Source organism: Nyctereutes procyonoides, unplaced genomic scaffold, assembly GCF_905146905.1.
Source record: "Nyctereutes procyonoides isolate TBG_1078 unplaced genomic scaffold, NYPRO_anot_genome, whole genome shotgun sequence".
Lineage (NCBI taxonomy): Eukaryota > Metazoa > Chordata > Mammalia > Carnivora > Canidae > Nyctereutes > Nyctereutes procyonoides.
The window spans coordinates 10,686,681-10,703,473 of NW_026575082.1; the positions used below are offsets into that span (position 1 = coordinate 10,686,681).

Genomic DNA, 16,793 nt, shown 5'->3' on the forward strand with positions numbered 1-16,793 from the left:
AAAAGAAAACTGTTTTCGAAGCAAAATAAGAGAGCTCTAACTATTCTTGAGAAGGGAAAGACCCATGGAATCTAGAGCAATAGTAGAGAAGACAGATTTGGGTAGGTTAACACATTGGTTGATAATAAACCTATTAATAAGTGTTTCTATCCATTAGGTATGAGACAAAGGTAATAATTGAGAACAAAATGGGTAGATTTTTAGATAGAGAAAAGGGAAAAATAGCCATTTTTTATAGTTGGAGAGTTGAACCACAAAGGAATTGCAGTATGTGCAGTACAGTCTTTGCATCATGGCATTGAGTATAGTCACAGGACTGTGGGTTGATTCAACAAAGATCACAAAACATTGGTTTGTTCTATTTGGTGTTTGGCTAATGCAGATATCTTTGCTTTGTAATTCAAGGTTCATGTATGTATTAACCTAGTTAACTTGTGTAATTAAGTACATCTTGTAGGACTGCCCTCCGGTTTTGGGCCATGTATGGAATCATACTAAAATCAACAAGCACTTTTTATTCCTTTCAATGGGTAGAAGTGACCAACAGAAAAATAGTCAGCTGTTATTAGAAATGTTATCTTACATAGAAATAGAGGAATACCCCATTGCTCTGAAAACTATGGTGTAGGTGGTTTCCCTATGAAGCATTCCTGTAATTATAAACTTTGTTTTGAAGAAATCAATATTATATGTGATTTTTCTGTTTTCCTAAATCTCAATATTTATATAATGAATAATATGAATCGTTTTACCTGAATATATAGTTAATTTTTCATGCTCTTCCCATATCATTGCCATTTTGTAAGGTCTTCAGTGTTGATCTTGCTTCCAAATACCCTACCCACCTATCTTATCCTTTACAAAGCAACAAGTGTGAACATTTTATTCTCTGTTGTCTTAACTATTTTATAATATATTGTACTCAACTGCCAATTATTATATTTGAATCTGTGCTTTGAATGTAGAATTAGGTAGAGTACTGAAAGGAATCTCCATTTAAGGATGTCATCAGAAGAGAAACCAAGAAAACCACGAACTACTTGTTGGTTGTTGAATACATATTTATTTACAAGTAACAGTGGGCTTTTACTGAGTATATTTATATTAAAAATGCAATTACTTTCAAAACAAGAACTACCAAATATCCAAATGGATAAAGCATTGTTTTTCCACTTGTTGGTCTGGAATTACAAAATTATCTCTCTTCCACAAAAAAGTATAAGATCGAATAGGCTAGAAGTTACACAGTGCCTGAAGTTTGTGATGATTGAGTTAAAGAATGAGTACATGAATGGGTGAAAAACTATAGATAAGGATGAGAGATAAACAGAGGATTTTGGTGGATATAAAATCCAGGGAGAGTCTGTGGGTGTGAGTTGAGGCAGAGTAACCTGAAGTGCTGCAGGCAGTCTCTGAATAGTGATTCCTGAATTTTAAAATTTCCCAGTGCAGAACTTCTAGAAAATTTAAATTTCTAGAAACATATATCCTACTGAGACTGAATTATGAAAATCAGAGCAGACAGATTACTAGTAAGATTGAAACAGTAACTAAAAACATCCCAACAAACAAAAGTTCAGGACTAATTGGCTTCACTGGTAGGTTCTACTAAATATTTTAAAGAATTAATATCAATCCTTCTCAAACTGTTCCAAAAATGTGAAGAGGATAAAACTTTCCCTAATTGTTTTGTAAGATGGGCATTGCCCTGATACCAAAACCAGATAAGGACACCACAAAAAAGTACAGGTCAATATCTCTTGTGAACATAGATGCAAAAATGATCAACAAAATTCTAAGAAGCCCAATTCAACAGCACATTAAAAAAGATCACATACCATGATCAAGTGGAATTTAGCTCCAGGATGCAAGGATGGTTCAACAAAAGCAAATCAAACATGATGAAATATTGCCATTGATGACAACATAGACATACCTTGAAGGCATTAAGCTAAGTGAAATAAGTAAGACAGATAAAGACAAATACTGTAAAATTTTAGATATATGTGGACTAAAAAATAGTTAAACTCATAGAAACAGAGTAAAATGGTGGTTTCTTGGGACTGAGAGGTGGGGAAATGAGGAAATGTTGGTCAAAGGGAACAGAATTTTAGTCATAAGATGATGAAGGTCTCGAGGTAAAATATTTGGTATGATTTCCTTAACATTACTGTATTACATATTAGAAAGTTACTAAGACAATAGAACTTAACTGTTCTCACCACAAGAAGGTAAAATTCTAATTATGTGAAATGATGGATGTTAACTAACTTTATTGTGATAATCATTTTTTAATATGTTGTGTGTATTAACCATCACATTGTACACCTTAAACTTACACAATGCTATATATCAATGCTATCTCAAAGAGGCTTGAAGAAAAAGAAATTCACTTTAATAATATTTAGCATCTAAATGACATATCACCCATTATTAAAAAGGGAGATTGAATTCAATTTATGAAAAACACAAGCAAATTTAGATGTCACTTTTTGAATCCATAAATTATAATAAGCATCAACATGAGCAGATATTTCTCTGAAAAATAAAAATCCTTAAAATACATCAAATTTGAAAATTATATTCGATGAAACTTATTTCTTTGGACATGTGACTTGAATGTGACTGAGATTGGGATGGATTACTCTTTGTATTCTCTCTGAATATATTGTTTGCTGTTTTAAACACAATCTATTTATTTGACTTAAATTCTCTCACATTATGAAAAGTAGGGGTGTCATAATGTAACACAAGAATAATAAGAATGACCTAATTTTCAGGAGATGGTAGACAGTAAAAACAAAAAGAATATTTTGCACATTTAGGTGGCAAGTGGGAAAATATATGTTTCTTGAGTTTCACTTGCAAGTTCTAGGTTGTAAAGTAATTGCATCTCAAATATAAACACAGGAGGGGGGCGCCTGGGTGGCTCAGTGGTTGAGCATCTGCCTTTGGCTCAGGTCATGATCCTGGGGTCCTGGGATCGACTTCAACATCAGGCTCGGGCTCCCCACAAGGAGTCTGCTTCCACTGCCTATGCCTCTGCTTGTCTTTAGTCTCTCTCTCTCTCTCTCTCTCTCTCTCTCTCTATATATATATATATATATATATATATATATATATATATATATATGAGGGATGGGCCAATCCATCCCTGTAAATAAATAATAATGATCCTCAAACTGATAAAAAGTTTCCAGTGTGAAAGAATGAGCAGATACATGGATTAAAACCTTATGTTTATCATGAATTTGATCTCAGAAAATTATAATTTTATTAATTTACCTAATATATTTGTTTTAATGTCAGAAAAATCATGGACTCAGAGCCTAGGTCAAAATAATATTATTTAATTTGAGCCTCTTTAAACTTGACCATTATACAATTCAACATTCTCTCAATAAAGTTGCTTCAGAGTAACCAAAGTGTACTTGTACTAAAACTGCATGTAAAAATAGCTTTCCTATTATAAATTTATATCTTATTCTAAGAAAAGTCTGTTTAATATTTTTACCACTGAAATTAACACAAAAAAATTGCATACTAAAATAAATGAATCATTTTGAAATCTGCAGTTCAGATCTTGGCATTCAAACATATATTAAACTAAGATACAGTGTTTATATAGTATTCTATAATGAATGGAAACTTTACATATAAAATGTTCTTGTCACAGGTTGCTGACTTCTCTATTGCCTGCACGATATCTAAATTAGTCTGCATATCAAAACTTATCACTCTTTTACATATTTATGGATGCCACCCATAATCACTGAAAGAAGATAAAGCATTCAGTATGAAATATGAGATATCATTAAATAAAGTTTTGTTACTAATATTAAACCTAACATTTAAGCGAGAATCATTCAGTCCTCTGTATACTTGTGGTTAATATTAAAATCCATATAAATCAATATTGATGGAATTACACTATTCTTACATTAGGTTTTACTCTTGATGGGAGTTTGTGTCTAATGTTTGGGAAATCATTATTCATGCTGTCAAAATGCTTTTGATCTTCAAAAATTTTGTGTAGTTTTGTAAGTTTTAGCACTTATTAACAATGCCACAGAAAGTAGAATTTATATGTAATTTATTACATGTAATAAATATTTTATCTTACATTAATATACCATTATCTCACTATAATTTTGTAACTTGTAGTCATAGCAAATGACATATACTGGCAAATTGCAGTTTCCAGTTCCCATAGTTTAGACTACTAATCTATGATTTTCCTCTCAAGAATTTGGTATGTTTATATCTTATGTTACCTACCTAATAATAAGCTTTTGCAATATAATATTACTGACAGAATGGGTAAAGTAAAATATTGTCTTAAATGTTTCATAAAGTCCTTTTGCAAAAATAGCTTTAAAAATTCAGAATCTATATAGAAAAACAAAACTGATTTTAAATTTGCATTATGTAAATCTCTCAGTAATATAGGCAAACAATATCAACCATCAATGTAATAATAGAACCCAGGATTATTATCTTAAATATTACATTTGTATGTTTATTATTGGAACAAGTAAACTGAGATATTTCTCTTATTAACAGATGATTCTGAGGGGCTCCTGGCTGCTTCAGTTGGTAGAGCATGCCACTCTTGATCTCTAGGTTGGGAGTTCCACCCCACATTGGGTGTAAACATTATTTAAATATAAAATCTTTAACAAAAACATGCATGATTCTGAGAGAATAATATTTTGTAGTTAACTTTTGTTCATTCACTGGATAGATACAAATTGATTTAAGAGGATCTTTACACTGCAAGAGTCTAATTACATATTCTCTTTTCATTTCCATACAATATAGCTATCTCTGATCAAACTATAATGACTCAACTCAGAGATGCATGCTGACTTTTGGACCTTTCAGTCAACAAAAGACAGTTTAGAAGCTGATGCCCTATTTTGGGTATGCACCCTAGCAACTGACTTTTTAGTAGATACAGCAGATAAAAAGAGTTGACACTTCAGATAGGATGGCTTATTGCTAAGGATGCTAGATTGCCCTTGAAAGACAGTGACTTGGTCAATACCGTAACAGCATGTCATGTGTGTTCTAAACAATGCCCAAGGCAACTGCCAAAGGAGTCTGTGGCCACGCAATGGAGTTTCCAATTGTTGACAGGTTGGCAAATTGATTATATTGGCCCCCAGTGAGAATTTTAAACATGCCCAGTTTTATGTGGAAACAGTGTGAACCAGCTGTCACTGTGTGAACCAGGCTGCCACTATTAGGGTGTTAGAGAAACTGAGTACTGTATATGGGTAGATTATCATCAAAGGTCTCATTTCAAAGGTCATGATATGCAAGGCCAGATTAAAGAATTTGATTTTGAATGGAGGTTCCATTGCCTTGGTAATGCATAAGAAGCAGGATTAGGTAAAAAGAAAAAAATGAAATATAAAGCAGCAGATTAAATTACCAACAAGTAAAACCACTTTGGCCCAGTGGACTAAAGTACTGTCCCAGGGTTTCATAGATTTGGAAGATCAACCAGTAGAGTCTGTTGCCCCATATGCCAGACTGGGGATGCTGGTAGGCAGCCAGTATCCTAAAGGTATGGATTTTAGGGAAAACATCAACTGCCCCAACTCTGCACCTTGAATTATTGTTCTATGCTTCTGAGAACACCAAGCCCCATCATGCCTGGGAAAAGAGTTATTTACTAGACTTTGCAATGAGATGTCCCACCAGGATGAGTGAGTCACTTCACACCTCTAGGTGAATGGAAACTATTCACTCCTCACTGGAATCCCATTGTGCTGCTGCAACTGAACCTGTTGAAGCAGAATATCCCTGGAATAGAATACATATACAATTACAAGAAAGGAGATTTGGGTCCTGGTCTGGCGTATCCTACCCCCGTCCTTGGAATGTGGATTCCACTAGAGTTCTTCTCTCCCAGAAGCTGCCACAAGCACCCAGACTTGAGATAGAAATGTGGTATTGAGGCTATTTGGATGGTATATATGACTGAAGCTTAATTAAGGTCTCTATAACTTTCAAAGCTTAGTGGACAGATCCTGAAAGTTAGTCATCTTACAGCCACCCAAAACAAGCCTCAAAAATCAGTTCTCTTGCTCAATAGAGCTACCACCTACCAATCTAGAGTAAACTGCCTCTTTCTTTGGTTTTCTCCTGTCCTCCTTGTGAGGGGCCAGATCCAGGTTATAGCTAAGAAGATATGGAAGATTTTGTGAACTAACAGTGATCAGATCTCCAGTTTTACTCAGGACAGTCCTGCTTAATATTATTTTTTCTGGCATTTTGTATGGAAAGCATTTGGCCCTGATTTTTTATTTTTTAAAACATTATTAGTAGGTGCATTATAATAAGCCAGAATAAACTTGGGGGACATCTACTTTGTACTTGTGGCTCTTCCATGGGGTGTGAGAAATAGTGTATGAGACATATGGGCATTGAGTAAAATGTCTCCTTTTAAGGCATGATTAAAATTGAAAGAGGGCTAATGATAAACCAGGGCACTGTTCATAAAAACAGAATTAAACTAAGAAGCTGATTAAATAATGCAAATACACATGAAAAATACCTATCTGGTGATATATTTAATGTTAAAATAATCTATATGAAGCTTTTTCATTAATGTACATATATATCATCTGTCCTCTACAAATAACTTTATTAGTAGCATAGTTTAAAGAAACTTTAATTTCTGATCCACTAATGTAGTTAAACCAACTTTGTCAGCTTTAGTGAGAGCACAGTAAGGTGTTGATGAAACAAATGAAGAGGCTAAACAGGCTGGTTCATATGTGAAGCATGTACAATGCTTCATACATTGATTGAGGAATGCACCATGAAAGGTAATGTTCTACTAAATGCCATTTCAGTAGTGTAAGAGCAACCCATCTAGGCTGGGAAAAAGGAACAAATGAGTATGTCTAATAAACAAAAACAGGGATTTGGATATTGAGACAAATATCAGGTTATCAGTCACTCAATCTTGATAAATGTTGGCTTTTGTTTTCTTTTCTCCCTGATGTTATACAAAAAAAAATTCCTATTTTTATGGAATTTTCATTATTCTGTTATATTTTTATTATGTACCTTTCATATTTATATCTACAATTTATTTTCTACCAATTTTTGTGAATGGTGTCAAGCATGTGCCAAATTCTACATCAAAAGAGAAATAACTGATAGATGAATGTGTAGATGGATGGAGATATCCATTTGACCCTGCAGCGTTTATTGAAACGACTCTCCAATGCCCAACTGTGCCACCATTGCAAGAATGAGCTGTCCATATACGTATGATTTTGTTTTCGAATCTCTAGTCAGTTTTATCATCTTTTGTTGTTACAGGGACTAATGCTATATTGTCTTTATTGCTGTGGTTGTGTCATAAGCTTGCTGTCTCATTAGTGCAAGTCCTTCAGATATTGTTCATCAAAATTATCTTGGCCATACGTGGTCCTTTGCATTCCATAGATATTTCATAATCATATTTTTAATTTATCCAGTAACACAATTTGCTAGGATTTTATTAGGATAGCATTTACATCATGGATCTATTTGTTGATATATGCTGATGTAGTCCTCTAATTCATAAACCCAGTATTTTTATCCATTTTGATCATTAATTTCTATTTGGTTTCTTTGTAGAGGTCTTTAATAATTTTTGTTTAGATATACTTGGGTATTTTTGTTATATATTATGCATTTAATTAAAATGCTTTATAAATATATGTTTCTGGTATATACAACGATGGTTTTTTGTGTATCTTTTTTATTCTTAGGACCTTGCTAATCTAATTATCCGGTAAAACTTATAGGTATATTCTTCTTGATTTTCTGACAAAAATACTGTTGCCTTTGAATAATTATTGTAATTTTAGAAGTGTTTTCAATATTTATGTACCTACCTACCTACCTACCTACCTATCCATCCATCCATCTACCCATCCATCCATTACATATGTATCATTGGTCTATCATCATCATAATCTTTAATCATTCATTTTGGTATACATGGCATTGCCTCACTGCATTGTCTAGGAAGTACAATACGATGCTTTAAAAATTAGCAGTGGTAATAAACTTCTTACTTTTTAACTACTTCAGAAGGAAAAGTTCTAACTCTTCACAATTAAATATGATTGCTGTCAAAGTTTAAAAATGCCCTTTATCAGATTTAGAAAGCTGCCTTTTCCCCCTAATTTTCTGATTTTTTTTTAAACTTTTTTTTTTTATTTAGTTATGATAGTCACAGAGAGAGAGAGAGGCAGAGACACAGGCAGAGGGAGAAGCAGGCTCCATGCACCGGAAGCCCGATGTGGGATTCGATCCCGGGCCTCCAGGATCGCGCCCTGGGCCAAAGGCAGGCGCCAAACCGCTGCGCCACCCAGGGATCCCAATTTTCTGATTTTTTATTGCAAGTAGAAATGGAATATTTTCAGATGTGTTTTATATATTTAATGACAATTTTTTATTCTTCTTTTTAAGCCATTAATGTTACAAATTATATTTGTTCATTTTCTACGTTTAAAAGATCCTTGAATTTTAGTAATCAAAAATTCAAAATGCTTTCTCCTATGAAAATAAACATTTTAAAATAGTTCAATAAGTATGTTTGACATAAGCTGTATTAATTATGTTCTTGTGTAGGATACTATTCACTATATTTTAGAATCAGCTTCAATTTGTAATGATGGATGGGTGTTGTTAGGGACTGGGATGACCAGGAGACTGGAGCCACAGTTCCCATAAAACTGTTCAGAGTGATTCTTACAGTAAACAAAAATCATGTCATAAAAGCAGTGATTATGTAAGCCTAGAAAGGTGCTTGAAAAGGCCCTCCCTGTGCTATTCATTTTGATTCAAAGATGAGTAATGCAGCTCTGGGATTACTGACAAATGACGGAAGGGTTACATATGTTTGAATGACAATGAGTAGAAATCAAACATTTGTTTCTTTCAACCATGAAGTGTCCCTTTACCTATTTAACTGGTAATAGGATAAGGGGGGAAGGGGACTGTGGAACAATTATTTTTTCATTGAAGGACACATTATTGGTCCTATAGTGATTATTTCACTTTTATGTATAGTATCTAGCCAGTTCCCAACTACAAGTGAATATACAAGTGGATTTTTTTTTTTTACAAATGACAAGGAAAACATAAATGGAAAACATAAAACAAATCCTATCAAAGGTTTTTGTAATTCTTGACTACTCTGATGTTTATTGTTACAGTTTATGTTACTTGACCGTTTCTTAAAGATTTGTGTAGTATTTAAGTTACTGAAGAGGAAAATATATAGGTTTACTTATGTCTTTTGATTTTTTTTTTTTAGAAAAGCCTTTAGAAAATATCTAAGAGGATTTAAAGTTGCTTAACCTGTATTTAATGAATTGTGATGTCAATTAAAAAACATAAGAAAAAGCTAAATAAAACAAAGATAATTAGAGGGATATAAGAATTGATAAATTGTTAAGTTCTGAGTTTTACAACCAATAATTTACAAACCATAAGTAAGAATTAAAAGCAAAACTATACGTAATGTTTTTTTTAATTCTGTTGCATATTTTTATCATCTTAATTTATTTTATATTTCTTTCATGGTATCTTTATAATAGGATAGACATATATAAATGCTCTCTCTTACACACATACACACACAAATATAAGGAGTAAATCACTAACAGTTAATGAATGTCCATTAACAATTGGCTGCCATTAAAACACTGTAGAATTATCTCAATTCTCTAGGTTACTTTTGATTTAAAACAGTCATAAATCTCACAAGAGAAAATAATAAATTTCCCAGAAATTTAACTTAACAAATTCACATTAGAAGCTTATTGTGAATATTTGTAATATAATATTGTTTTATCCACTTAATTTCTTAAGAGTTTGACTTTTTGGATTTTCCACACACTCAGAGAAATTATTTTATGTGACTCATTAATATATTACATTAGGTTTTCCATTTAGTAGAGAGCAAGGGAGTGACACGTTAGAACATTGAAGAGGTATATTCTGCTTAGAAGTAAATAAAGCATCAATTAAAAATATCCTTGAAAAAAACTGGGAAAAAAAAAAACCCGACTTTGTAACTTGTTTTTCTATAAATGAAGTACAGGGTGATCTGTGAGTCAGTGTATTTTCATGATCTTCCTGGTACTAATTTGTATAGTACTAGGTAAGGAGGTCTAAAGTCTTAATACTAAGAATTTCTTTTGATCAACAACTAATCATATAATGATTTTTAGTATTGCTTCTGAAGCTACATACAGGTAGTGTAGTTCTGGAATCTAGAAATGGGACACTCCTATAGAAAGAAGTGAAATGGAGACATAGGAAATATACAAAAAGTAAATGGATGTGTACAAAGAGGGTAGTTAAAAGAACAATTCTTGCCCAATAGAAACTGATTGAATTGATGGTCCCTAAGAATCCTTTCCTCAGAATGACTCTACAATTGCTACAGAAATACTATTTATTATTTGTTGATTCTTTATTGATTTATTATTTTATTGAGATATAATTGACATATAACATCGTGTTATACATTACAATATGTAATTACCACCTTGGCATTAGCTAGCATTGTCATCACATCATATATCTTTTGTGGAGGGTGGAGTATTTAAGATCAAATCCTTTAGCAGCTTTGAAATATACAATATAATATTGTTGACCATAATTGCCATACTGTGCATTAGCTCTCCAGAACTTATTCATTTTCTAACTGCAAGTTTCTAGGCTTTGATCAACATTGAATTCTCTTACCTCCAGCCCCTGTTAACCAGCAGTTTACCCTCTGTTTCTATGGGCTCATCTTTTCTAGATTCCATATTTAAGTGATATCTTTTTCTATATCTGTTTAGCATAATGCCCTTAGGCTCCATCCATGTTATCACAAATGGAAGGAATGTATGGTAAAACACTTGAAACTAAGGTGAATACATCTTGAGTGGTTATACAGTATACAAGTGTTAAGTAACTAACAAAATACTAAGACAAAAAAAAACAAATAGAACATACATTTGAGAGCCACAGTAAAAGTTAACAGTTTTATTACGCAGGAAAAGAATGGCTTCCTTTTTGAGTGTCTCCGCTTATAAAATTAGATTGTATTGAAAATATTAATGATGCTGGTTGTAAAGAAAATCACATAGGCTACTCGACTCTGATGTTCATGTTGCCATCCTTATTGACACAGAACCATGATGTTTCAATAAATGCAGATTTCCAACAAGATCTATATGCTATTCCACGTTTACATGAAGATGATTTAAAAGCTAAATGCTTTTAAAGAAATATGGTTAAGAATGAAGTTTAAATGTACAAATACCTTATGTTTTATTGATTGTTATTGAGAACACTTTAGGTCATATCTAGTAGATTTTGTTTTGTACTTAATAAAAAAAGAATTTTTCAAAGTAAATCAGTATTTTATTGAAGGGAATTAAACAGGGAAGATAATTATGCCCATCCTCAACTTGATACTAATTCAAGCACATTTCAATGATTTTTATTAATATTTTATCAACATTCTGTAACTTTTTTTTAGTTACAGGTCACAATATAATTTTTAAAGTAAACTGCTTCCAATTCTCTTTTGATTATTTCACTAATGCCAACACCTTTGAAAGACCCTGAATTATACATTATAATGGATCATTTAATAGTTACATTTCTTTACAGCATAGATCTACGTTTAAAATTCTACATTGCCTATAGGAATTAGGGCTATTTTGCATGAGGCTATATTCTCTTGTTTATATAGGATGATATTAGTTTTACAAATCTGAACAAGGAGGGCTTCTCTTTCATTGCATATCATCCACTTGCTTGCTTAAAAGAGAATGCTATATAGAACTGTGTTGTTCAGTAATACCACGCTGTTCAATAATATCACAGTCTTAATTTCTTGTTACTATTTATATTTTCTTGAGGAACATTAGTCATCCAGGTGACAGCAACAGATGCTGATGATCCCGCCAGTGGTAATAATGCTCGTCTCCTGTACAGTTTACTACAAGGCCAACCATATTTCTCCATTGAACCAACAACAGGTATTTCTGAATGAAAAAAGTGCCATTCAACAGGATTCTACATAGGCAAATGTCAGAGCAAAAATTAATCTGTATATAAACATGTTGTACAGTACACCTGATATTTCAAAAACTAAATGGGCTGTACTTTTAAACATTTAAATCTTTTTAGGCTTTTAGCTGATTTTTCTAACTTTCAGAGATTAAATTTTCTAAATCTACACCACTATAAAAATCTGTGTATAAGGTATAAAACATATGTAAAGATTATGACAAATCAATTGGAAAAAGAAAAAAAAACAATTTAAAAACATACTAAAAGACATTTAAAACAATTGGCTAAAAATTTGGTATACAAAAAGCCTACAAGATTAATAAAAATGATTAACCTCAGGAGTAATCAGGAGAATGCAAACTAAACTAAAACCACATGAGATACCCAATTCTTTATGGAGTCAACACCCAATTCTCTCTGGAGTCAAACATAGGGAGATATTAGCAGTGTCTGTTTAATATATTCACTGTATTCTATAGTGATTCATATAACAGATTATACTTGTAAATCACTTTAGTCCACAATTAAAATGCCATCACAATATGGTCCAATTTATCCTTTTGTGATTTTACAGATCTCACAGTCTTTTAATGAACACTTTTCCCCAGACACAGTTGAGGACTGGCCATTCTCTTTCTTTGTGTTAGTGTTCCCAAAATTTTTAGGCCAGCATCCTCTTGTCCTATGCACCACCTTAAATTTCTCCTAGTTTTATTTTTTTCAGTGATAATTAATTACTTTTTCACTAATTTTGTAGAAAGTTATTATTTATTATGATCCATCTTGAGTTTGAAAATCTGTGTACATATTTATCTCTATTGGTAGATTATGAAAAACTGTTGGTCAAAAACAAACCCTTCTTTATATATCATGACTTAAAATAAACTTTAACATCACAGGTGCACAATATTTTTTGCATAAATTTGGTTTTGCAATTTACACATTTACTTATGATTAACTTCTTTCAAATTTAAGGGAGAAGTTAAAAAAAGGGAGAAGTTAATTGTAGCACACGAATATTATGTTAGGGAAGATAGCAAAAATAATTTGAGGTAAAAATAAGATATTCCTCTTTTCTACCTGCAGATTATATTAACATGGTTATTTTCTTAAGGATTTACTAGTGTTTTTAGTATTGTGATGACTACTTTAAACTCTAGACAGAGTTGGTATTTATTATTGTTATTATTATTGTTAATTAATATTATTATTATTTTCTCCAAGACAGTGTCTAGCATATTGTAGTGACTTAAAATGTGTCAAAAGAATTATTGTATGATTGAATTCTTAAGAAATTAACTATGAGAATACCATGATTAATATGAAATAATAAATTATGTTTTATTACATTTTTAAAGGAGTCATAAGAATATCTTCTAAAATGGATAGAGAATTGCAAGATGAGTATTGGGTAATTATTCAAGCCAAAGATATGATTGGTCTGCCTGGAGCTCTGTCTGGAACAACAAGTGTATTAATTAAACTTTCTGATGTTAACGACAATAAACCTATATTTAAGGAAAGTAAGTAGAAAACATCTTAAATTTTCATTAAAACATAATTATACTTACGTTAAATATATGCAGATAGTAGGGTTTTGCATCTAAAGCACTACAACAGCACTAGAATTGTATAAAATAAATTTGTCAATTATTCTATATGTGATTATTTTTATTAGTGTGAAAAGACAAATATAAATAAAAGACTAATGTGGCTTTTTAAATTGCTTCTATAACAATTTCCACAAATTTCATGTCTTAAATTATTACCTTAATGAAACCTGTTGCAGGTGTCACCATATTAAATTCAAGGTGTCTTCAGGGCTGTGTTCCAAGGATCCAGGGGAGAATCCATTTCTTTGGATTTGGTTGATGACAAAATTCAGTTTTTTATGTTTGTAAGATTAAAGTCACTGTTTCCTTGATGGCTGTCAGCTGAAGGACACTGTTAGCTCCTTAAGGCATCTTTCTGATTCTTGTATAAACTCATGCACCTCAAACACAGCAAAAGGTGTTAAATCCTACACACACTGTCATCTCTCTGACCTGCACTTTTGCCTCTTCTTCACTTTAAGGACTGATGTGATTACATCAGGCCCACTTGGATAAACCAAGACAATCTCCATATCTCAAGGTCAGCAAATTAGCAATATGAATTCTACCTGCAACCTTTATAATTACCTTTTTTCACTTTATGTAATATATTCACAGGTCTGAGGTATTAGAACACAGATATTTTGGGGGATTTATTTTTTTGTCTACTGTCAGTAATTATCTCAAGTGATACTATTTTATTTTTTAATTTTGTTTGATATATTAAAACTAAGAACAAATAAAAACAATTCACCTATTTCTATATTCACCTATGATTTATGCATATGCATATACACACACACAATCTTTCATATATAAGAGAGATCATATGGTCTTTGTCTTCCTCTGACTTATTTCACTTAGCATAATGCCCTTGAGGTCTATCTATGTTGTTGCAAATGTCAAGATATCATTCTTCTTTATTAATAAGTAATATTCCTCTGTGTGTGTTCATGTGTGTGCATGTGTGTATTATAATTTCTTTATCCATGCATCCATTGGTGGGTATTTAGTTTGTTTCCGTATTTTGACTATTGTGAATAATAATGCAATGAACATGATAGTGCAGATACCTTTTCTAATTAGTGTTTTCATTTTTTTGGATGGATACCCAGGAATGGAATTGCTAGATCATAAGGTAGTTCTATGTTTAATTTTTCGAAAAACTACCATACTGTTTTCTACGATGGGTACACAAATTTATTCCCACTAACCATGCACGAGGGTTCCCTTTTCTCCACATCCTCACCAACACTTCTTATTTCTGGTCTTTTAAATAATAGCCATTCTAACAGATGTGAGGTAATATTTCATTATGTTTTGATTTGCATTTCCCTGATGAATAATGATATAGAGCATTGTTTCATAGATCTGTTAACCATCTGTATGCCTTCTTTGGAAAAATGTCTGTTCAGGTCTTGTGTCCATTTTTAATATTATCATCATCATCATCATCATTATTATTATTTGATAATGAGTTGTATGAGTTTCTATATATTTTGGAGTTAACATCTTATCAGATATATAATTTACACATATTTCCTCCCATCAGTAAATTTTCTTTTCATCATTTTGATGGTTTCCTTTGCTGTGCAGAAGCTTTTAGTTTGATATAGTACACTCAATTTTTCTTTTGTTGTTTTTGTTTTTGATATTAGATACAAAAAATCATAACCAAGACCTAGGTCAGGGAGCTTACTGCCTATGTTTTCTTCTAAGAGTTTTATGGTTTCAGGTCTATTAAGTTCAAGTCTTTAATCCATTTTGAGTTAATTTTTGTGTATGGTGTAAGATAGTGGTCCTGTTACATTCTTTTTCATTTGATTGTCCAATTTTCCCAATAGCATTTATTAAAGAGACTGACATTACCTATTGCATATTTTGGCTCCTTTGACATAAATTAACTGACCATATATGTGTGGATATATTTTACTTTTGTTGCATGAATAGGCCCCAATTGCTCTAATAAGTAATAAATACAAGTTAAATCACGTGTTGTGTTTCAGAAGGAGTTTCTTGCGAAAGTCTGGGAGAAATTATTTTTTTCTTAGGAGATTCCTCTCCCCCCATGGGATTCTTTCTTAGCAACAGAAATGCATTTACAAGCAATTCTAGAAATCATGAGCAATTATCATGATAGGTGGAATATATAAGCATGTTTCAAAGAGAAAAGTAGATCACGCACCGACATACACACACACACACACACACACACACACACATCCCCCTAAGTGATGCAGACATGATGCAGTTCAGCTAATTTGTGCAAAGCCCAGAGTTATTAGATCTTCTGAATTTTCAAAAAAATTATAAATCTGGATGTATTTCTGTGCTGTTGTCAAATTTAAAATTTTTCAGTTTAATGTGGCCATTTTTAAAAAAAATCATATAGATTTAAGGTATGCAATATGAAGTTTTGATATCATATACATAGTGAAATCATTACTACAGACAAGCTAATTAACATATCCATCTCCACACATTGTTACGTTGTGTGGGGGTGTGTGGTGAGAGCACCTGAGATGTTCTCTCAGAAAATTCCCATTATATGATACAGTAGTATCAACTATAGTCACCAAGCTGTACACTGGATTTGTAAACTTATTTATCCTACATCATTGCAGCTTCGTATCATTTGAGTCACCGCTCCTGATTTCTTTATAAGTCAATGAAACAGCTCCTCTTTGGATGGAATTTAGGTAATAAGGCAGCAGTTTGTGACCTTCATCTCCATGTTATAAATGCATCGTGTATATGACTATCTCTACAAAGTGTGTGTCCTAAAGACAAGAAGGTGATGTGTAATGTAATCTGAAATACTCAGGACTTTATGAAATGACTGCCATATAATAAATACAGAAAAATATATTGAATAAATCTAGTCTATGTTTTATTCAGATGAAGGTGAAATAATAAGTTGAAGAATCTGGAAGGCAGTACGCCCAAAGAATGTTTGTTGAGACAAAAATGCCCTTGAAGTTTCTGCTGCCATCCTTATTTCTTCTCATTTTTCTTAACTTTAACATCATGAACATTGATAAACATAATATCTATAAGCATAAATAACAATGTATGTATACATTGACATATATCTGGACAAATTAGAAT

The 16,793-nt window shown here is 32.1% G+C and overlaps 1 protein-coding gene across 2 annotated transcripts in view; it reads left to right on the forward strand.

Annotated features, from left to right (window-relative positions):
- LOC129514644 (cadherin-19) overlaps window positions 1-16,793 on the forward strand; it is a 92,022-nt gene that overhangs the window by 28,966 nt on the left and 46,263 nt on the right. The window contains exons 4-5 of one of the 2 annotated variants that reach the window (XM_055333400.1): window positions 11,940-12,059; window positions 13,452-13,616. In XM_055333400.1, coding sequence (XP_055189375.1) covers window positions 11,940-12,059; window positions 13,452-13,616 — 285 coding nt within the window. The remainder of the gene's footprint in view (window positions 1-11,939; window positions 12,060-13,451; window positions 13,617-16,793) is intronic. The other variant, XM_055333401.1, reaches the window with a different exon arrangement.